At 44.2% G+C, this 23,173-nt stretch overlaps 1 protein-coding gene across 5 annotated transcripts in view; it reads left to right on the top strand.

Annotated features, from left to right (window-relative positions):
- Nucleotides 1–23,173, top strand: part of NTN5 (netrin 5) — a 533,395-nt gene that overhangs the window by 375,609 nt on the left and 134,613 nt on the right. For 4 of the 5 annotated variants that reach the window (XM_072110514.1, XM_072110511.1, XM_072110513.1 and 1 more), the window contains 2 exons: nt 4,868–5,056; nt 20,193–20,342. In XM_072110514.1, the coding sequence (XP_071966615.1) occupies nt 4,868–5,056; nt 20,193–20,342 (339 nt within the window). The remainder of the gene's footprint in view (nt 1–4,867; nt 5,057–20,192; nt 20,343–23,173) is intronic. The other variant, XM_072110515.1, reaches the window with a different exon arrangement.

The following is a 23,173-nucleotide window of genomic DNA, read 5'->3' as shown; positions in this document are numbered from 1 at the left end:
ACCCCTTGAGGACAGTCAGCAGCTGCTTGGAAGTAAAGAGGTTGGGCAGACATCTGCGGCTTTTTGCAGTAGTCGGGAAAGTAGAGATGTTATGTTGCACTTGCAAGTAGTCGGGCTGTGCATACTGAGACCGTTGAGGAGAATAGCAGTGACAGGGAAACACAAATCGATGATGTTGTAGCTGATTAGCCGATCGCGCTTGGGGGCAGGGTGGCAGCAGTGTGTGGATGGGAGACAAACAGCGGCGGGGTAAAAACCCCACTCCCAGGTCCAAGTAAGCAGTGGCACAGGGGCTCAGCACGGCAGCAGCGTTAGTAGTCACTCAGAGCAGAGTGTTGACAGTAAAAATACCACCTCGGTGGTGTGGCAGTTTTTTGTTAAGACACCAGAGGAGCCAAGCATGTGTATATGTAGAATGTGCCGTCAGAAAGTGAAGTGTGGCCATAGAGCTAAAGTTGGCACCACGGCCCTGCATCAACACCTAGTGTTGCAGGTACTTGTTGCAGCACCTAGTGGCAGGTAGACCTTTTCAGCCAGTCACGGCTCCAGCACCTCTGCCGAAGTGAGCTGTTTGTCTTTGACATCATATCCTAGTCCAGATGCTCCTGTTCCTCACTACGAATGGCACCAGCAGTCATTGCACAAGGCGATTACAAAAAGACAACTGTATGTGTCCAGCCATCCAAAGGTGCAGAAGCTTACCATGCTCCTGTCCAAGTTATTGGTACTGCAGTCCCTCCCTTTCCAAGTCGTGGACTCTGCACCCAGAGAACTAATGGCTTGTGCCAAACCGAGGTGGAGAGTTCCAAGCCGACATTTTTTTCCAAAAAAACAGTGCCAGCCCTTCACAAATATGTAGAACAGAAGGTGGGCCTGTCCTTGAGCTTATCAGTTTCTTCCAAGGTGCATGGCAGCCCAGACATGTGGAGCTGTAACTACGGTCAGGGCCAGTACATGTCCTTTACGGCCCACTGGATGAATGTGCTTCCCGCCCAGCCACACCAACAACTTGAACATGAGACGCCGCTTTCTTCTCCACGTTGTCAAACTGCTGCTCATGTGGGTTTCCACCGCCTTCTACTCCTTCACCACCTCCACCTCAGCCTCCACAAGTCTAAGTGCTGCTCCATGATACCACATGTGCAGGCCACAGCGGTGTCACGCAGTTCTACACCTGGTTTGCCTGGTCGAACGAAGTCACACAGGGGAGGAACTTCTCCATGTCATGCAAGAAGAAATCAATCTGTGTCTTTCTCTACGACAACTGAAAATCGAAAACATGGTGACACACAAGGGGAGGAACATAGTGTCCGCGCTGCACAGAGGAGAGATGGCCCATGCGCCCTGCACCTGTTGGAATTCCAGCCTCCTTATGTTAGACCGCCTGTATGAACAGAGAAAAGCCATTAATGATTTTTTGATGATGCAAGCGGACCAGAGTACTCTCCTGTGTAACGTTGATGTCAACTGGCAGCTAAGGCGTGACACCTGCCGTTTGCTCAGGCCCTCTGAAGAGGCCACGTTATTTCTCAGTCGCCAGGACTGTGGGATATATAACTTTATTCCACTGCTTCATGTCCTGGAACTCATGCGGCAAAATCTGTCTGGTCAGGGATCTGGAGAAGTGGCAACTACATCTCATGGCCACATGAGTCCGGTGGGGGCTGAAGTGGAGGAGGAGGAGGACATTGGAGCACAAGCAGAGTCTGGTGAAATCAGTGGTTTTTCCACTAAGGTGACAAGAGAGGAGGAGCAGGATCATCCAGAGGAGGTAGAAGATGAGGCAGATTATCCAGAAGCACTGTGTCAGTATACAGTGGACATGGGGGCTGGGAGTCCCTCAGAGTCACTTGCGCAGATGGCTGGCAGCATGCTGCTTTTGGCTCTCCAGCCTCTTGGACCCTCACTACCGATCAAAAATGGGTGACTTTTTTCCAGCTTCCGAGAGGGAGGAATAACCGGGGTACTATAGAGAAATACTGAAAATACAGTTGGCCACTGCCTTTGTGCGCCATTGTCCATCATCTGTCAGGTCTAACCGGGGGATTCATGGCAGTGATCGGTCACATTCTACTGCCATGGCTGCTCTGGGGAGATGGGGGGGGGGGGGTAGGAGCAGTCGCAGCTCCACCAGCAGCAGCTTAAGTCTGGAGTCCTTAATGAGCAACTTATTTCACCCACCTAGTAAGGAGGGTAGCCCCCACCAGCAGCAGCAGGACATGGAGCAGACTCTGCACCAGCAGGCGGTGGCCTATTACTTGAAAAACACTTTACCACCCCAGGTAGAGGATCCCCTGGACTGCTGGGCAGCCAAACTTGATGCGTCTTGCCAATGCCAATCTGTGGCTTAAAATGTTGCTGCCACCTCCACACTCTGCCATTGTGCCACTCTGTGGGCTCCTGCTGCTGACGCAAGCTCCACACTCTATCATTGTGCCACTCTGTGGCTTACCATGTTGCTGCCACCTCCACACTCTGTCAATCTGCCACTCTGTGGGCTCCTGCTGCTGCTGACGTCACCTCCACACTCTATCATTGTGCCACTCTGTGGCTAACCATGTTACTGCAACCTCCACACTCTGTCATTCTGCCATTCTGTGGCCTCTCATGTTGCTGCCAGATTCAGAATTTGTAATTGTGCAACTCTCTGACCTCATGCTGATGCTGCTGCATCCTTTTTTGGCAAAGACATAATATTTTCAGGAAAATCGTAATGTATGATTCATGTGGCGTCTCTAATCTTCAAATTCAAATTTAAATTGAAAATTTCAACTTCAAATTCATTTCAAACTTCGTCATTGTGCCACAATGTGGCCTACCATTTTGCTGCCAGCTAAAAATTTATCATCGTGCCACTCTCTGACTGCATACTGCATCCGGTGCCACCTTTGCAGTTCTTTTTTGGCGAAGACATGATATTTTCAGGAAAATTGTAATAAAAGATTCATATGGCATCTGTCATCTTCAAATTCAAATTTAAATTGAAAATTTCAACTTCAAATTAGTTTCAAACTTCAAATTCGTTTCAAACCTCATAATGATTTCAAACTTCGTCATTGTGCCACACTGTGGCCTACCATGTTGATGCCACCTTAAGGATTTGTCATCATGCCAATCTCTGACCTCATGCTGCTGCCGCCACATCCACACTGTCATTGTGCCACTCTGTGGCCTACCAGGTTGCTGCCACCTCCACACTCTGTCATTGTGCCACTTTCTGACCTCCTCTTATTTCTGCTGTTGCCACCTCCACACTGTCATTGTGCCACTCTGTGGCCTACTATATTTCTTCCACTTCCAAAATTTGTCATTGTGCCACTCTGCGGCTTACTCATGCTGCTGCCAACTGACCACTTTCTCCCTGGAAAACCATGTGATTGCCATAATGCTCTTTTCACCCTCCATCACTCTATGGTGTTGCCACTATGTTTGGTTTTCTCCTTTATTTCATCTGTCACAAGGAATTAAAAGCCTCAGGATTGATAGCCAGAAACGGGAGTGGATACAGAACACAGAGGACATGCAAATATCCCATTTACTGGTAATCCCTGTTTTGCATCAACTCCTGTTTATTTTTGGCTTTAGCAATATTGATGGATTATTGACCGATTGAAAGCGGACACTGACGGATGAAAAGAAGGGCAAAATGATCACTTACGTCAATGCTTTTGCATTGACGTAAGTGATCATTTTGCCCTTCTTTTCATCCGTCAGTGTCCGCTTTCAATCGGTCAATAATCCATCAATATTGCTAAAGCCAAAAATAAACAGGAGTTGATGCCGACACCCTTCTCCACTCCTTTGGGGGGTTTCTACATGTATCCGTGTTTAACAGAAAAGGTTCTGTTGTAATCTATGGAATCATCTGATGTCAGTGTAAAAAGAGTACACTCTCTGATGTAGTGCGATCTTGGCCCTCAGCTCAGTCCTTTTGAGCTGGCACAGACATTACCTTGTTAGGTTGCGTTCCTGCTTCACTTATTTGGTGAAGTTGGCCTCTGTAAGCGCCCATGGAATTGAAGAGTGAAGCGATTCTAAGAGTGGCGGCTGTCATGTGCGTGCCATACTCAATCACAGCATTGTTTGAAATTTTTCCAAAAATTTGTCGAATTGGGTCAAACCGAATTTCCACAAATTGATTTTTATTATGTTAACATCACTAGTAGATTGAGATGTGAGAGTTTTCTTTTCTGGGAAAACCCCTAATCATCAGAAACATTGATGAAACTGGCACTTTTAAGACTTTTGATCTAACTTGGCACTAACTCTGAGACACCTGTGATAAATTTCCCCCCTTTTATCACAAATCAAGATTACCTGAGTAAATTTAAATGTTATTGACTCATAAAGCATCACTTCAAATTTTTGGCAGGAAGGGGTTATGTACATCTTTAACAAGTGACTTCTCTATGTACAGGTAGTCCCAAATTGAGAACACCCGACTTACAGATGACCCCTAGTTACAAATGGACCTCTCTACCCACTGCAACCTCTGGTAAAACTCTATAGATACTGGAAATTTACTTTAAATCAGTCCAGAGCTGCAATGATCAACTATAAGGTATCTGTAATGATGCATTATAGTTAATCCTTGTTCCCTTGTCAACCCATCATTTTTAGAATCTAATTGTCTAATGTTCTGGCTTACATGCAAATTTAGCTTGAGAACAAACCAATAGAACCTGTCCTGTATGTAACCCAAGGACTGCCTGCAGCATCAACATGCAAATCTACAATCCAATGTGTGCTGGTCGGCCAAAACCCAACAACTGTAATTCTTGGTCATAAATATACAGTATAACTTTTCTAAGTATATATTTAAGAAAGCAATGTTAATAGAATACTAATTATCTATCTTCTATTATAGCTTGTGAATGCAATCATCATTCAAATCGCTGCAGATTTAACATGGAATTATACAAGATATCAGGTAGAAAAAGTGGAGGTATATGTTTAAACTGCCGACACAACACTGCTGGGCGCCATTGTCACTACTGTAAGCAGGGCTATATCCGTGATTTGAGCAAGCCCCTATCAAGCCGAAAACCCTGCAAGTGTGAGTATCCATGATTAAAATTTGAATAATTATATTTATAAGAAGCCTCTGTACCTGGTTAGACCTAGTTGATAATATAAAGAAATAAAACCACAGGCCCTCTACACTCTTGCTAATATTAATAAAATATATACACAATTAATTTACTATGAACCATTCATATTGATCAATTCATCCAGGATTGGAGAATCAAATATTCACAAAATTATTTTCATTCTTTGTATACTGATATATAACCAAATATGAACAGGAGTCCAGCAGTGTCGGTGTTGATGTATTTTTCTTCACTCTGCACCACTTATACTGTACATAATAATGCCAGAAGAGGCAACAGCTCCTCTTTTAGTAAAGTACTTTGGCATTTGTTTATATTTCATTATATTTTGTCAGATGCAAGTAGCAGTAACATTAGTTATAGTCAGAAGACACCTCTGATGGAAATCAGCGCAGAGAAAACAAGGCTGTAATGGATGCAGCAGCAGCTTATGGGTTCAGCCATCCATCACTCAAGCCACAACTGCACACAAAACCAACACAAACTCAAACCCAGCTTTCCTCAAGGAACATATCCTGTCAATCAGAGGTAGCCCTAGGTGTGGTTTTCAAGCATAGAAGCCTGAAACCAGTTCTCACTATGACCTACATTAATCGAAAACAGTGTACAGGGTGTGTACGATTCATGAATTGCGGCGCACATTCTTCATGAATTTTGGTGCACCCTGCTGCCTTGTCCACTGCTGCCCTGACAGAATGCACTAGCTTTTTTGGTGCACCTTTAACAAAGAGTGACAGATTCCTAATGGACACTGCATGATAAATGTGGCGTTTGGTCCGACTGTTCAACTGTGGAACCGCAACGCCCCTTTCAGTGCAGAATTTTATGTTGCGGGCACTTTATAAATACGTTTGCAAACAGTTAACACTAGAAAGAAAGTGCAAAGTCAGATAAAAACTGGTGCAGGGTTTAAATAAATGTGGTCTATGTTAATATTTTCTGCAGTATTTTTCAAAAGCGCCATTTTAAAAATGTATTGATAAATATGGTATGAATACCATGCAACATTCATTTTTTGTATCAGTAAATTTATGGCAAAGACACAATGTATGGGTGTTATATTGACTTTGCACAAAAATAAATATTTGAAGGCAGTCTATGTAAAGGTAAAACGTGTCTGGTATTTAGACCAATTATCAGTATCATATTTTATGGGAAAAATATCTTCAAAATAGAATTGAAGATAATTTACCAAAAATGTTGGCCCTTAGAAATGAATGAGCTGTTTTTGGATATGACTACCTCTGCACTCTGACAGTGGTGGCCCCACATGCACTATTGAGGCCTCTGCTCTGCTCCTACCATATACTGCCATACTACAGTATAAAATTGCACATTGTAATGAATGGGTTAAAACTAGACAGCCTTAGGTCTTTGGAATACCCATGTCAGCACCTGTCCAGCAAACAGCACAACCACAACCAGGCTTGGCACTAGCTGTCCGCCTAGGTAAGTGGTGGCGAACTTTGTCTGCGTTTGCGTTTCTATGGAAACACCTGCAATCGGGAATGAGCCGCCAGTGTTTTGCGTTAATTTTATGCAAAACACCGGCGGATCATTCCTGATCGCAGGCGTTTCCATAGAAACACCGATGCGTTCGGGCTGCGGCCCGCTCCGGTGGGTGCGGCTTTGTCTGCGTTTGCAAACGCAGACAAAGCGGTGTGTGTGGCACCAGCCTCACCCTGCGACGTCCCTGCATGCCAAGGCACTGCCAAAAGCAGATAAACCGCCCTGATAAGGGCGAACCCACTCTCAGGAACCTAACTGACGGTCCCTGAGAGACCCTACAAGATGACAGGGAAAACTTACTTTGTCTGGCAGCTGCTGAATGGTGGAGCGGACAGGTAACCGGAAAACAGGTATTGACCAGTGTTCACACTTGTGCACAGAATACTAACACAGGTCTGAGACAGGGAAAGCGGGATAACATTAGGAGGTAAATGATACTGAGGGAAATACAACATATATACAGGTCTTCAGGCGGGATATACACAGGTCAGGTCAAGATCAAATGTGATATATACAGGTCAGGTCCAGATACAGGCAAACAAGTGGAGACAAACAAACCAGGTCAAAACCAAGATGGCTGCAAAGGTACAGAATCGGATACAAAACACAGAATACCAAACAAAATAGCAAGAGCACTAGATACACAGGTAAGACTTGAAATAACCAGCAAGGTATGATGGGAATAGGCAGGTATATAAGGCCATTCCCGGAACCGCCTCTAGCAGCACACTGGGGGAACTATCAATCAGGCTAGTAACCCTTGCTGGGCAGGACTGAAATGGAAGGAGCAGGGTGTGGCTCAGTTAATCCAAACACAAACACTAAGGGTGCTATCACACGGCACTTTTATGGAAACGGCTGCGATCGGGAATGAGCCGCCGGTGTTTTGCATTAAAGTAACGTAAGACACCAGCTGCTCATTCCCGATCGCAGGTGTTTCCATAAAAGTGCCAATGCGATCGGGCCGCGGCCCGCCCCAGTGGGTGCGGTTTGGTTTGCGTTTGCAAACGTGTCCAAAACGCAACATAGGACAGCGCCCTTAGCCACAGTTCGCACACATATTAACGTCATCTATTCTGCCAAATGCGGATAGAGCAACGTTTAAGCACAGACGTTAACAACCCGAGGCAGTCATAGCAACCGATAATGTCACGGGGAGCGACAATCCTTAAAGCATAAACAAAAAATTAGCCCTTCACCACAGTCAATGTTACTATTGGTTTACAGACACAATACCAAATATGAACCATAAGCAAAAAGATGTGTCATAGCAACCATAACATTTCCAAAAATAGACAATCTTTATTTTAACAAGTACATCAATAGACAGAGACCAGAAAAAGATATTAAAAGCATCTAAAAAGTGTAACAACATACACTGAAAAGACTCAGTGAGGTGAATACTGTAAGTTCGCCTACAGACCCTCCCTGACTGTAACAAATCCACCAGTTTGTAAAGATATGTATATACATACAAATACATAGAAATCACAGGTTAATGCCATTAATGTAAACAAATCAAAGTCCTCTCGATACAATCTGTCAGATGTATTATCCACAGAGATGTATAAACCTGTACTTTGACAGAGAAGTAAACGAGGGACAAAACACCTAAAGCAGCCAGGGGGTATAAATGTCCATCCCACGCGTTCCGTCACACACAATGGGGGTCATTTACTAAGGGGCGATTCGCGTTTTCCCGACGTGTAACCCGAATATTTCCGATTTGCGCCGATTTCCCCTGAATTGCCCCTGGATTTTGGCGCACGTGATCGGATTTTGGTGCATCGGTGCTGGCATGCACGCGACGGAAATCCGGGGCATGGCCGAACGAAAACCCAACGGATTTGGAAAAACCGCCGCATTTAAAAAACAAAAAGTGTTGCGGAGCTTGCACTTACCTTCACCAGGAATAGGCCGGTGTAATTGAGTGCATTTCAGCAGACTTCAGCGCAGCAGCGCCACCTGATGGACGTCGGAGGAACTACCTTAATGAATCCCGGCCGGACCCGAATCCACCGCAGAAAACGCGCCGCTTGATCGCGAATGGACCGGGTAAGTAAATCTGCCCCACTGACTTCATCACTTCCCCTGAAAGTGCTAAAAGATGAAATGAATCATAAAGAACATAATTGTGGATGGTTACACAGGGTTAAAATTACTTGAAACCTCCAATGGTAGCCTCTAAGGCCTCTTCCACACTTGCGTTGCAGATCACGTCAGAGTTTGATCAGGGTGCGATCAGGGTTTGGTCAGTGAAAAACGCACATTTTAGATCAGAGTGCAATCAGTTTTCAGTCAGAGTTTGTTCAGTGTCTCAGTTTTTCATGCGCGTTTTCAATGCAATTTCAATGCGTTTTTCACGTGCAGAAAATGCGCATGAAAGCACTCCGGACTGAGCTCTATCTTTTCTATGGCAATTGATGCGTGAAAAACGCATTGCACTTGCAAGTGTCTCAGAGTGCAATGCGTTTTTGATGCATCTCCATAGACTTGTATGGTGCGTTTTTCACGCGCGTGACTTGCAAAAGTAGAGCATGTCGAGATTTAAACACGTGTTAAAAAAAACACGCGTGTGTGCGTGAAAAAAATGCAAGTCTGAAAAGACCCATTGGTTACAATGGGTCAGAGTGCAATGCAAGTTCTGCGCGTAAAAACGCAAGTGTGAAAGGGGCCTTAGTCTGTGTTGTGTGGGTTTGTGGGGGCTTGTGCTCTATGAACTTTTAATAGCTCCAATCCTCCTATGTTGTTTCGCCTGTCTAGTTTGATAGCTAGTTGTTCACTCCACTATATAGGTCAGACTAGTTAGTACTGGATGTAAGACAGCTGAGTTAGCTAACTGCTGACTTTACTAGCTAGATCAGATGAGATGAAATCTATAAACTACGCTATAATTCACATTAGTGGCATTTAAGGCAAGCTTGGCTACTATTCCACAATTGCTACCTACTGGCTGATATAATGTTGAACCTCCAAAAAGTCCATAGAAGACACATAACAGTCAGTCTATATGAGACATATTTCTGCAATGCGAAACTTCTGTGCATAATGGAACTACAGCGGTACTACAACCAGGCTCGGACTGGCCTGGCGAGGGGCCGGGGTATTCCCCGGTGGGCCCCTGTCCCAGTCACCCAGAGCCGGATTGGCGCTATTGGAGCACCAGCGCCGTGACCCGGACTAGTTTGCAGAGGCCCTGGCCTGGCGCTCCAATAGCGCCAATGATAATCTTCTCGGCGCCACCATGGGCCCCGGCCGACAACCAGCAGTAAGGGAGGGGCCTCCGTGCATCCGGACAGGAAGCTCCTGCCCGCGATAATATAGTGCTCGATGCGGCCATTTCCGGCCGCTAGAGCACTATTACTAGAGCGATGTGGGAGCCAGAGGGAGCCTGAGGTCAGTACAAGATTTTTTATTTTTACTTACAGCAGTAAAAGATGGTGGGGCCCAGGGGCCGAATATATACAATAATTAATTATAATATTATTATATTATTATTAATAATACATTATGGGGGGCATTATATTCAATTATCATGGGGGCAGTACATTCATTAATTATGGGAGGCAGTATATTCAATTATCATGGGGACAGTATATTCAATTATCATGGGGGAAGTATACTCATTAATTATGGGGGGGCAGCATATTCATTAATTATGGGGGGGCAGCATATTCATTAATTATGGGGGGCAGTATATTCATTAATTATGGGGGGCAGTATATTCATTAATTATAAGGGGCAGTATATTCAATAATTCATTATGGGGGGTACCAGTATATTTATAAATTATTTATATAAAATGGTTGACACGCCGCAGCCCTTTTTTTTCCCGTTTGTTTTGGCGTTTTCATTTTTTACTCCCCAACTTTTTTTTTATTTTTCCATGTACAGAGCTCTGGCTTATTTTCGGCGTAACAAATTGCACTTCAAAATGGTGGCATTTCATATTCCATGCTGTGTACTGGGAAGCGGGAAAAAAATTCCAAATGCAGTGAAATTGGTAAAAAAAACGCATTTGTGATGTTTTCTTGTGGGCTTGGATTTTACGTCTTTCAGTGTGCACCCCAAATTACATGTCTACTTTATTCTTTGGATCAGTGCGATTACGGGGATAAGAAATTTGTAAAGGTTTTATAATGTTTTCATACATTTTTTTTTTTTAAATCAGATACATTTTTATTTGTTTTTTACTTTTAACATAAACAAACTAGTGGACATGCGATACAATTTGCACAGTATGAACCACTGCATAAGGAGATTCTTGCAGACTTTACACAACATCAATTTTCATTGCCAGCAGTCATAGTAAGACATTATAATATGGATTTCCAACATTAACTAAAAAATACAGTGAAGCAATATACATGTCCAGAAAGAAATTTAACATTCACCCCACAATTCCCCACCCACCTTCCAGAGTCAGCTCCCACAGGTAGGGCTTGTACATCCTAAAATACATTAGGTTAATTGTCTTTTCTACGTGGCTAGCGACAGTTGGTACTGCAGGCTTACTCTAAGTTGGACCAGTGGCCTTGATAGTAATCCTGGTATATCCATCCATTTCCCCCATATTTTTTCAAATTTTTTAAGAGAATTTCTCTTCAAGTACGAACCATACTCCAATCTAATGACATTATTTACTCTATCTACATATTCCCTAAAGGTTGGGGGCCTGGGCTTAATCCAATGTGATTAAGAGATCTGATATAGAGACCGTTGGATTCCTATTATATTAGAGGATGATACATCATTCAACTCCAGAAGTCCCAACAGACAAACGTGAGGTGTTGCTGGAATGGTAGTTGAGAACACTCTACCCAACAAATCTAATGCTTCCTTCCAGAGACTACCAAGGTCCCCACACTCCCACATCATATGTAAAATGCCCGCTTCTTCAATCCCACACCTCGGACAGGCCGAGTCTCCTCGGACCCCTTATTTGAACAATAATTGCGGTGACCTGTATGCCCTGTGTAACATAAGAAGGTGAGACATCCTATAGGACTCACTCGGAGACAGAGCCGGCGCTATTTCTAAACAGTCAGACCACTGTTCATCTGAGATAGGTCCGATGTCCCTTTCCCACTTAGCTCTACATTTAATTGGTACATTATCCACTGTTTTATTAAGCAACACCGTGTTATAAAACGAGATCAGACCCTTGGTCGTATTGGACAGCAGTGCTCTATTTAGGGCTCCACACGGTCCTAATGTTATGGGTGTCAAACGATGCTGCGCATCGTAAGCATTTCGCAGTTGCAGGTATTAAAAAAACCAAGCTCTAGGAAGTTGATAAGAAGTACTAAGATCATCAAATGTCTTGCATACACCCTCACTACATAAATTCTCTATAGTGAGAATACCTTTTTCCTCCCAAGGAGTGAAGCCCTCTAAACGAAAGATCTCCGGGAGTGCCGGACTCCTCCATAGGGGACTATAGGGGGTGAATCTGGATGTCCATAATGTCCTTCACCTTGTCCCATACCTTCCTCATAAGAATTAATGTGGGTTTTTTGTTATGTAATCCTCCACCGAAATTGGCCTCCAAAGCGTGGGTAGGGATGGGAAACCCTGTCCAAGCAGTTATCAAATTACCCGCTGCGTTAAGCCCTTCTTTTTTACCCCAACCCACAAAGTGTTGGACCTGCGAGGCTAAGAAATACAGCCAGGGATTGGGAATTGCTAGCCCCCCCTCTGTTTTACCTCTCTGAAGCGTGTCCAGATTGATACGCGCCTGCTTACCTTTCCAAATCAGTTTACGGAATAAGCCTTGTATTTTATGAAAGTAGTGCTGTGCCACCCATACCAAGACATATAGGAGTTGTGGCATCAAGACCATTTTAATCAGGTTGCCTCTTCCTACTGGGGACAGGGGCAATTTACACCACGTTACTATTTTAGTAAGTGAGCGAGATAAAAGAGGCTCTAAATTATCTTTTATGTAGTCCTTTGGTCGACTAGTCACCACCACTCCCAAATACTTAATTCTGGCTGTCACTTGCAAAGGGCCCAAGGTTTGGGGGTTCCCTGGAATTGGATCTAAGGGAAGTACAACAGATTTATCCCAGTTAATGTTAACTCCGGAATACCTTCCAAAGGTTCTGACGATTTGCATGGCTCCAGCTAGTGATCTATCCGTGTCCCCCAAATATATAAGAAGGTCATCGGCATACAAAGAGACCCGTTCCTCTCTCTCTCCTCCCCTAAAGCCCTGTAGGTCTGCGGTGGATCTAAGTGCAGCTGCAAGCGGCTCTATTGCTAATGCAAATAGAAAAGGGGAGAGTGGACATCCCTGTCTCGTCCCCCTCTCCAACTGAATTGCATCTGAGGCCAGGCCATTGACCTTCATTCTCGCCAGTGGATTGGCATACAGCAATTGAACCCAGCCAACATATTGAGGTCCAAACCCCATTTTCCACAGCACAGCCCATAAAAACTCCCACTCCACACTGTCAAAGGCTTTGGCAGCGTCGAGTGAGAGGACTGCCCTGCCAGTTCTATCACCTCCCTCGGCCTGGAAGTTCAGGTACAATCGCCTAATATTGACCGATGTAGACCTATCTGGCATAAATCCAGATTGATCTGGGTGTATAAGGGAAGTAATTACCCCTAAAAGGCGATTAGCTAGGGCTTTGGCTAGCACTTTAACATCCACTGAAAGCAGTGAAATCGGACGATGTGAATCCGGATTCTGTAGATCCTTTCCCGGTTTTGGCACTATCGCCTCTCGCATTGATGGAGGGAGACTATTATGTAATTTCGATTCCTCCAGCACTTTCAGCAATCTTGGCAACAGAGTCTCCTGGTGTTTTTTAAAGAATTCCCCAGGTAACCCATCTATCCCTGGAGCCTTTTCATTAGGAAAAGATGCAAGTGCCTCCTTCAGTTCCTCTAAAGTTAATGGGGAGTCCATCTTTCTGCTTGTTCCTGTGTTAATCCAGGCATATCTATATACTCCATGTAATTCACTATTTCAGTCGTACTACAACTGAGCTGAGATTTATATAATTTTTTATATACATTATAGAAAACCCCCAATATCTCTATGGACTATGGAATCGTCCGGAGCTCGTATTTCCCTAAGCCGAGTGTGACCTTTTTGGGTATTAATAATATTCGCTAACAAATGACCTACTGCCTCTCCCTGGACAAAATATTTTTGTTTAAGGAAAAACTTTTTATCCTCTGCTACTTTTAGAACATGGTCCTTAAGAAGACCTTGGGCCTCTTTTCAGTTTGTCTCAGACCCTGTCGAGGGATTTGACAGAAACTCCCTTTCAGTAACTAGGACTCTCTGCTGCAGATGAACCGTTAACTCCTTTGATTTAGTTTTATGTCTATTGATATGTTGCCTGTAGATACCTCTAATATACATCTTCATGGCATCCCATACTAAACTAAGCATGGTAGAGTTCTCATTTCTCATAAAAAAGAGTCAATTTCATTCTGAAACAGGCCTCCTTTATCTACTAATATCCAAAAGGGATTTATTGTCCAGCTACCCACTTGCCGCGGAGCATCAGCGAGAATAGTTAGTTTTACTAGTACCGCGGAGTGGTCCGACACACTACGAGGTAGATACTCCACATCTGAAATGTATTTATGCATATGTGGTGAAATAACAGCAAGGTCTATTCTCGACAGAGTATTATGAGAGCTAGAGTAGCACGAGTATTGTCGGACATCACTATATTTTTCCCGCCAAAAATCATACCATCCAATCTCGCCCAGTATCTTAGCTAAAGCTGTTGGGCCACCAGAGCCCGCTTGAGCATCCCCTCCAAATTTATCTTGGCTCGGAGATAGAACCATGCTGTAATCCCCCACCATTAATACTGGTAGTTGAGGTAGTGTATTTACAAACGTAGGTATTCTCTTGAGAACCTCGCAATTAAATGGAGGAGGAATATACAGTGCAATTATAATTTGAGGAGTATCATAAACGGAACAATGCAGACATACAAAACGCCCCTCCGAGTCCACCAGCGAAGAGAAGCATTCAAATGGAATAGTCCTAGGGACGAGTATGCTTACCCCCCTTGCATGCGTGGAAAATGTGGAGTGGTAACTATGAGATATCCACCGTTTCTGTAAGTAGTGTATATTGTCTTTTGTCAAATGTGTTTCACAAAGACATAGTATTGCAGGAGAATACTGCTGTAGTGTAGAGAAAACTGCCATACGCTTAGTAGAATCCCCAAGTCCCCTAGTATTCCACAAGACTATATTAAATTGTTTAGCCATATTGCAGTATTTTCATCATACTGTGTGAAGGCCCCCACCTGGCCCACCTCCTTGATTTCCCCCAGGAGCTGACTCTTTCCTTCCCCCAAACAATCCCCAACATTCCCCTCCCATCCAAACTTTCCCTAAAGACATTCTCCCAAGTATGGAAGATCGGGGCAATACATTTGCCTTCCCACACCTTCTTGACATATTGGGACGTCATTGATAACAGAACCGCATAAAACATATGCAGCTAATTTCTATACATTAACTGTTCTGTTGCATAGGCTCCTGCCCGTATAAACATTATAAACAAACATATTAGCATTTATATGCAAAATACCTGCATAACAGACTTAATACCCTGTATTTCTCAATAACTATTAAAGTATTAATTAAACATATCAGAGATACACATCTCACGGTTCCTCTTGGGCACTGTCCCGAAGTCTCCTTTCGTTAGTGTCCAACCATTTTAAAGCTTCCGATGCTAGGTCGAAAAAGCGGGTTGTTTCAAATGCCACCACTCTCAATCTGGCCGGGTACAACATGGAGTAAGGGACATTCAGCGCTCTCAACCGCCGCTTTACCTCCACAAATTTCACCCTTCTCTTTTGTACCTCAGCCGAGAAATCCGGGTAAATTCAGTCTTTATTTTCATCAATCGTTAAATCCGGATGGTCCCTTGCAGCTCTCAAAATGGACCTGACCCCGGCGGTAAGGGTCGGGATGGGACCCTATGGGCCCTTTCCACAGCAAACAGCGGAGATAAGACATTATGTCCCAACTTTTCTTTAATCCAAGTTTCTATGAAAGACACTGGGTCTTTACCTTCAGACTTTTCAGGGATACCAATGATTCGTAGATTGTTCCGGCGAAGCCGGTTTTCCAGGTCATCTGACTTTGATATAAGCAAAGAAACATTATGAGACAAGCGCTTCAATTCTTTGTGTATGGGAGGCATCTGATCCTCAATATCACTGACTCTGTCTTCCACCGCATGGACTCTTTCATTCGCTTTCCTGAGGTCCTGCCGGACTAGATTAACATCCTCCTTCAGGCCACCAATGTGATTATTCATGGTCAGTAATGCTGAACCACAGTGAGCCACAGCCAAAAATACATCTTTAATAGTAGGTTCCTCAGGCACCTGAAGAGAGGCTTCAAGCTCCGCAGCTGGGCCCGGTGGCAATGGTCCCTTAGGCCTCTTCTTTTGACGCTGAGGCATGGGAGGCTCTGGAGCTTCCTCCATCTCCGTATCAGAGTTGGTCAACTCCGGTCCTGCTGTTGTTATTGCCCGAGCCGCCTTGGCAGCTGAAGGCCCGGGTTCCTCCCGCACAAACCTTTCCAGCCTCGCTGCAACATCTTGGAACCTCACAGCGGGGGTGTCTTTGGCCTGCTTTGCAGGGGTGTTAAGGCCCTGCTCCTTCCCCTCTTTCTTCCGCGCTCCAGACCGCGACATGTTAAAGACTCTTTCAGAATGAGGGTCAACTCAGGCTGGAACAGGAGTTGTACAGTAGGTTTTCAGGGAGAAGAGCACAGAAGGGTTATTATAGCAGCAGAACCAGTTATGTCACCAGAGTAACGCCAAATCTGGCTTATTAGTGATCAGGGAGAGAAGACCTGACTAGATGACACCACCGGGTCTTCAGACTGCAGTGCTGAGTGTTTCCCTTCCCTTCTTCCTCACAATTCGCTCTGCCCCCAGGAGCTATAATATGGCTGCAGCCACCGACAACTTTCTTCCCGCCATTTCAGGGCCTTCCCCACAGCTCTGGTTCCTGATTCAGCCGGGGCAAGGGACACTATGAGCACCAGTGAGGAGCCGGCCATGTTGGCAGTGTATCCCCACTCACCTCTGATGCTCCGATGCTGCGGTGCTGCGTCCGTAACTCTCTGCCACCGACCACGAGGCTGCTGTGCACTGTGGCAAAATGGCACCCGCTGTATTCGGCCGCTGATTTTATTCCCGCCGTTTCTGGGCCTTCCCCACCGCTCTGTTGTCTGATCCAGCCGGGGCAAGGAGTCCTATAGGTGACCGCAAGGAGCCGGCTGTGTAGGTAGTGTGCCTCCGCTCACCTCCGATGTTCCAATGCTGCGGTGCCGCGGCTGCAGCCCTCCGACTCTGGCTACGGGGCTGCTGTGCGCTGTGGCAAAATGGCGCCCACTGTACTCGGTCACCTCTATTCCTCGGAGCCCACTCGTCCCGGACACCGGTATTTCGGGAATACTATGCAGGTACGCTTCCACCGGGGGTATCGTGATCCCCTCACGTTGTTTTAGACAAGTTATTCGCCAATATGCAGGATGGATGGCAGGATTTTAGGCAGGAGCTCTGCAGCGTGTGTCCTTCTACATCGCCAGTCAGGACACGCCCCCCTACGAGAGCCCTGTTTTCATACATTTAAAAAAATTAAAACCCCCTGTACAAAATTTTTTGGGGGGATTTTGCCATCTTCTGGCGCTAATAACTTTTTTATATTTTGGTGTATGGAGCTGTGGGTGGTGTAGTTTTTTGTGGATTTTGCAGAAGTTGTGGTGTGAGGGTATATATGATATATGCGGGGGCACAGTGTGGTCAGTTGTGTATGTAGGGGTCAGGTGTGAGGTTTATATAGGATGATGCCGACCATGTCTGTTTTATAAACCCGCAGAGAGTCATGGATGGAAGAAGTCTCCTGGAAGATGAGACAGAAGGGAAGAGACAAACTGAGGGACGTCACCTGTAAGTCATTGGATTACACTGCGGTCTCTGTGCAGGACTGGTGTCTACTACTATATGGTCACTATATGCTGGTAAATACTGGTCTGTGTGTAGGGTACCATATAGTATTGCAGTATTATCCAGTCATTACGTAGAAGTGATAATGAGGATGTAATGTTATTATCTGGGCCTTGTACAGAGGTGTCATTAGTGATATTGTCCTCTGCTCAGTGGTGTTTGTATAATAACAATATTGCGGTAAAGTTCATTAGTAAGTGGAGTTTATATGTGGTAAATTATTGGTAATACTGGTCTGTGTATAGAGTCTTGTCTTCATTATCAGGATGTTGGTATTCTCTTCATGTTGTGGTGATGCTGTGGGTCGCAGTTTGGAGCGATTATTTGGAAATTGTTGCGCTATTGTTTGGAATACTGGTCTTGTGGTAGTTTTAATTGGTAACAGTACAGGCAGTCCCCAACGAGACAGATTCTCCAGGTTTGTTCTTAAGTTGAATTTGTATGTAAGTTGTAAACTATATCATTGTAACCCCAGCTACATTTATGTTGGTCTCTGTGGCAATTGTATTTTAAAAATGTTGAGTTGTCATACGAACCAGGATTAAAGCTTCATTTCCGACACATTAGATAACTGTTACAGCTGATTATTGTAGCCAAAGGCTAAAGTACAGTAAATTACCAACATCCAGAGGTCCGTTTGTAACAAAGGGTCGTCTGTAAGTTGGTTGTTCTTAAGTAGGGACTGCCTATTGTAGTATCATTGTTTAGTAATAGTATAGCGGGAGTATTTTTTGGTTTGTCATGGACCAAAATTGGAATTGGTTTAGTTACCAATAGGTAGGAATTTATAAACCAATCTAAAACTAAAGATACCAATGTTTCTGAAATCTCTAGAGCTTGGGCTGATATTTGAAATAGTATAAGGCCACATTTACATGACCGTTCATGGGGTGTATATGAGGCCGCAAGCTTGTGGTCATCTATATGTCCCCATATATGCCCCAACATGTGTGGCATCATACCTCTCCCTGCACAAGGAAAAGATGTCCTACCTTCCCAGTTTGTGCAGTGTACATCCCTCCTCCTCACCAGCACTGGACTGCGGGCATACGCTCATGTGGTTGTAGTCTAAGTATGTGGTATCTCGTTACAAATATTGTTTTGAGAGTGGCCCCGCATCGGCTGCCAAGATGGGGGGGCCCTGTCCTAAATGAGGTGCTCCATACTGCTGGGAACCTTAATCTGGCCCTGCAGACACCTGAAGCTATTGCAGTTTCCTCCGTTTGCAGGGCTGCCATAGCAACAATCAGCGCCCCCTGAAAACGGTGCGGGGGGGCCATTGTGGGGGAAAGACACCCCAAAGGCAAGTTAAAGGCCGAGGTGTTACCCGGGGATGTCAGCGGTAAATTTCCGCTGACATCCCGCGACCCCCGATGCCAGCTCAGCCAACCGGCATCGCCTCCGCGCCATATCCCTACGGTGCTGAGCGCTAATGGCAGGACCCAGCGCCGTAGAGCTACGCTAAGGGGTTAAGAATATATAGGTAATATTTCCGTGTAGCGGTAGGTGGGCCCCCAGAATCTATTTCACTGGTGGGCCCTAGGCCCCCCAGTCCGACCCTGACTACAACTGACGATTCGTTTTTCACTGTTGACTATTAAATGGTGGACATACTCTGTGGGGACATTTGAGATAAACTGTTCATCGTTTTGGCTGTGTAGATAAACATCCAAGTCCCTTCTGAGCGGCCATCTACATTTACTGATGGAGGCCATTCAAATAAAGCCTCAACCAATCCATATCTATTAGTTAGTGCATCATTTAATCAGTGTGTGTGTGGACTATCCCGGGTGAATGACCCACACAACACCCACTTAGAGGCTACCGTTGGAGTTTTCTAGTAATTTTAACTGTGTTTATCTATCTATGATTATGTTCTTGATGATTCCTTTAATCTTTTAACACTTTGTAATTAAAAGTTATATTTTAGTTTGTAATGGCCTGTCTTTAGTGCAAATGAGGTCCATGGTGACAATAACAAATTAAGAGTAAGGCCCCTTCCACACTCACGTCAGAGTCTGATCAGGGTGCGATCAGGGTTTAGTGAGTGAAAAACTGACATTTCTCATGAGAGTTTAATCAGTTTTCAGTCAGAGTTTGTTCAGTGTCCCAGTTTTTCACCCTCATTTTCAATGCACTCTTAATGCCATTTCAATGCGTTTTTCACACGCATTATCTCAGGACTCAGGACTGAGCTCTATCTTTTCTATGGCAATTGATGCAAGAAAAACGCATTGCACTTACATGTGTCTCCGAGTGCAATGCGTTTTTGATGCATCTCCATAGACTTGTATGGTGCGTTTTTCACACGCGTGACTTGCAAAAGTAGAGCATGTTGAGATTTAAACGCGCGTTAAAAAAACGTGCGTGTGTGCGTGAAAAAAAAATGCAAGTCTGAAAAAGCCCATTGATTACAATGGGTCAGAGTGCAATGCAAGTTCTGCGCGTCAAAAGCATGCGCAGAAAACGCGTGTGAAAAACGCAAGTGTGGAAGGGGACTTACAATGAATACCCTGTCTTAAAGTAGTCATGAGGTTATAATAAAATAATTTTATTTTCAGCCTGCCGGTGTCACCCAATTGGAGCAATAAACACAATGTGCAACCAAACAACAGGGCAATGTCAATGCAAAACAGGAGTTACAGGATTAACCTGCAATCATTGTGCTCAAGGATACCAGCAAAGTCGTTCTGCACATATACCATGTGTCCGTAAGTACTTATAATTATATAGCTATTCCTACAGACATAAAGTTCAGAAAAAAAAAATATATATATATATATTTGGGTTTAAAGTGTCAGTGTTTTTTTAGGAAAAACTGTAACCAAGACATCTCATTAGATAACTTTACCTTGAAACTGTATTGTCATGCAACAGGGGCATCTTTAACCCTTTAAGGACCAAGCCCGATCTGAACTCTAAGTGGTCTGTCACTATAAGTAGTTATAACCTACAAATGCTTACTGTGACACCCCATTTGTAAAGATTTTTTATGGTTGACTTGTTTTGCAGGATATGGATCTCATTTGTTGAGAAATTTGTTTGCTTTTTGTTCTAAGAGGCATAACATTTTTATTTTTTTATCCAGCTTTGTTATCCAGTAAACAAGCCTCTGACACTAAGGCCCCTTTCACACTTGCGTTTTTCATGTGCGTTTTCTGCTCGTGCTTTTGACGTGCAGAACTTGCATTGCACTCTGACCCATTGGGGCAGATTTACTTACCCGGTCCATTCGCGATCCAGCGGTGCGTTCTCTTCCGGCGATTCACAAAGGCAGTTTCTCCGACGTCGCTGCTGCGCTGAAGTTCATCGGAGTTCACTGGACTTCACCAAGCCGGGCCGAGTGCAGGTAAGTGCGTGTCCAGCAACATTTATTTTTTTTTAATGCGGCGGTTTTTCCGAATCCGTCGGGTTTTCGTTTGGTCGCATGCACACCGGCGCCGATGCGCCACAATCCGATCACGTGCGCCAAAAACCCGGGGCAATTCAGGGAAAATAGCCGCAAAATGGAACAATTTGGGTAAATGACCCCCATTGTAATCACTGGGCTTTTTGAGACTTGCATTTTTTTCACGCGCACACGCAGATTTTTTAATGCGTGTATGAGGCCCCTTCCACACTTGCATTATTTTTCACGCGCGCACTCCTGGGTTTTTTAACGCGCGTTTAAATCTCGGCATGCTCTACTTTTGCAAGTCACGCGTGTGAAAAATGCACCATACAAGTCTATGTAGATGCATCAAAAACGCATTGCAGACACATGCAAGTGCAATGCGTTTTTCACACATCAATTGCCATAGAAAAGATAGAGCTTTTTCTGCATATGTCTCAGAGTGCAATGCGTTTTTGATGCATCTCCATAGACTTGTATGATGCGTTTTTCATGCGCGTGACTTGCAAAAACAGAGCATGCTGAGATTTAAACACTCGTTAAAAAATCGCGTGTGCGTGCGTTAAAAACAATGCAAGTCTGAAAGTTCTGTTCTGTGCGTCAAAAGCACACGCAGAACATGCGCGTGAAAAACGCAAGTGTGAAAGGGGCCTTAGTTTTGAGGTCTATCTTCCATGTCACATATCAGCTTTGCAGATCATTTGAGCATGTCTGAGGCAGGCAGTAGATGTTTTATATCCAATACACATACTCTTATTGTCAGTCTCAGGTGACCATGTCCTAAAATGGACCCTGTACATGGCTTTTGTGGAGTCTTCCTGCATACTTGTTGGCAGAGGAGCTGAAAGATTTGCTCTGCTCTTTGCAGCTGCAGACAGCCATTACCCCCTAGCTCAGTGATGGCGAACCTATGACACGGGTGCCAGAGGTGGCACTCAGAGCCCTTTCTTTGGGCACTCATGCCATCACCACAGGACAGAGTTCACCAAACACAATCTTCCTGCAGTCCCAGGCAAATTAAGAGATGCTGCTCTCAGTGCTATTCGACACTTCGTTGGCTGTTTGGAACTGCGGGAAAAGTGAGAAGGTTTTGACAAAATTGCATTATCTTTGGAGGTCTGGATAATGATAATCTGAATTTTCCCTCCTTCTTTGAACTGGTGGCCTCAGACCGCCGATACAATTGAAAGATGTGAAAAAAACAGGTAGCAAAAAGTTACTGTTTAAAATTCCATCCTGGCACTTCAGGGTAAATAAGTGGATTTTGGTTGTAGTTTGGGCACTCGGTCTCTAAAAGGTTCGCCATCACTGCCCTAGCTGCTTCTAACGCTAGCACAGATCCAATCTTGATACAGAGGAGGGATGGGGATAATTTCTTCAGCCATTATCTCAGACCTGCCAGACAGCCATCAACAACAAAAAGCTGATGATGTTCCGCATCCAATTATTCTTCACAATTATACTTTATATATAAGTACGTTCTTTATGTGAAGATTATCTAACTACACCGCATATTACATAAGTAAGAACATGATGTACCCTGTATATAGCATGAACTGCATATATATAGCTTAGGAATATTGTATCTCATCCCGCAAATAATAAGCCTATTCGCATTACAAAAAAATTTAAATTTTATAGCCTGTACAAAGTGACAATACAAATCTGCTGTGAATGGCGCCTCCATTCATTCTAACCCTGGCCGTGCACCCATACAGCAGTTACCACCACATATGGGGTACCAGTACACTCGGGAGAAATTGGCCATCAAATGTTTCAGAGTGTTTTCTCATTTAATTTATGATGAAAGCATCAGTTTTGGCCTAAATTAATGTATTTTCCAAAAAAATTCTAAAGTTTCTAAATCGCATGTCCATATTTTTTTAACCCATGTGAAACAGTTAAAGGGTTAATAGACTCAATAGAAGTTTTTATTACATACGTTGAGGGGTGAAGTTTCTATAGTGGGGTAATTTATGGAGTTTTACTATTATTTAGGCCTTTCAAAGTCCCTTGGAAGCTGAGTTGTCCCTCAAAATGTGAGTTTTGGGGATTTTCATGAAAATGAGAAAAATCGCACCTAAAGTTCTGCGCCTCATAAAATCCTAGAAAATTGAGAGGACGCATAAAATATCATCTCAACATAAAGCA

This window comes from Engystomops pustulosus, chromosome 6 (genome assembly GCF_040894005.1).
Source record: "Engystomops pustulosus chromosome 6, aEngPut4.maternal, whole genome shotgun sequence".
Lineage (NCBI taxonomy): Eukaryota > Metazoa > Chordata > Amphibia > Anura > Leptodactylidae > Engystomops > Engystomops pustulosus.
The sequence above is the reverse complement of the archived record's forward strand: the minus strand, read 5'-3'. Positions and strand labels throughout refer to the sequence as shown.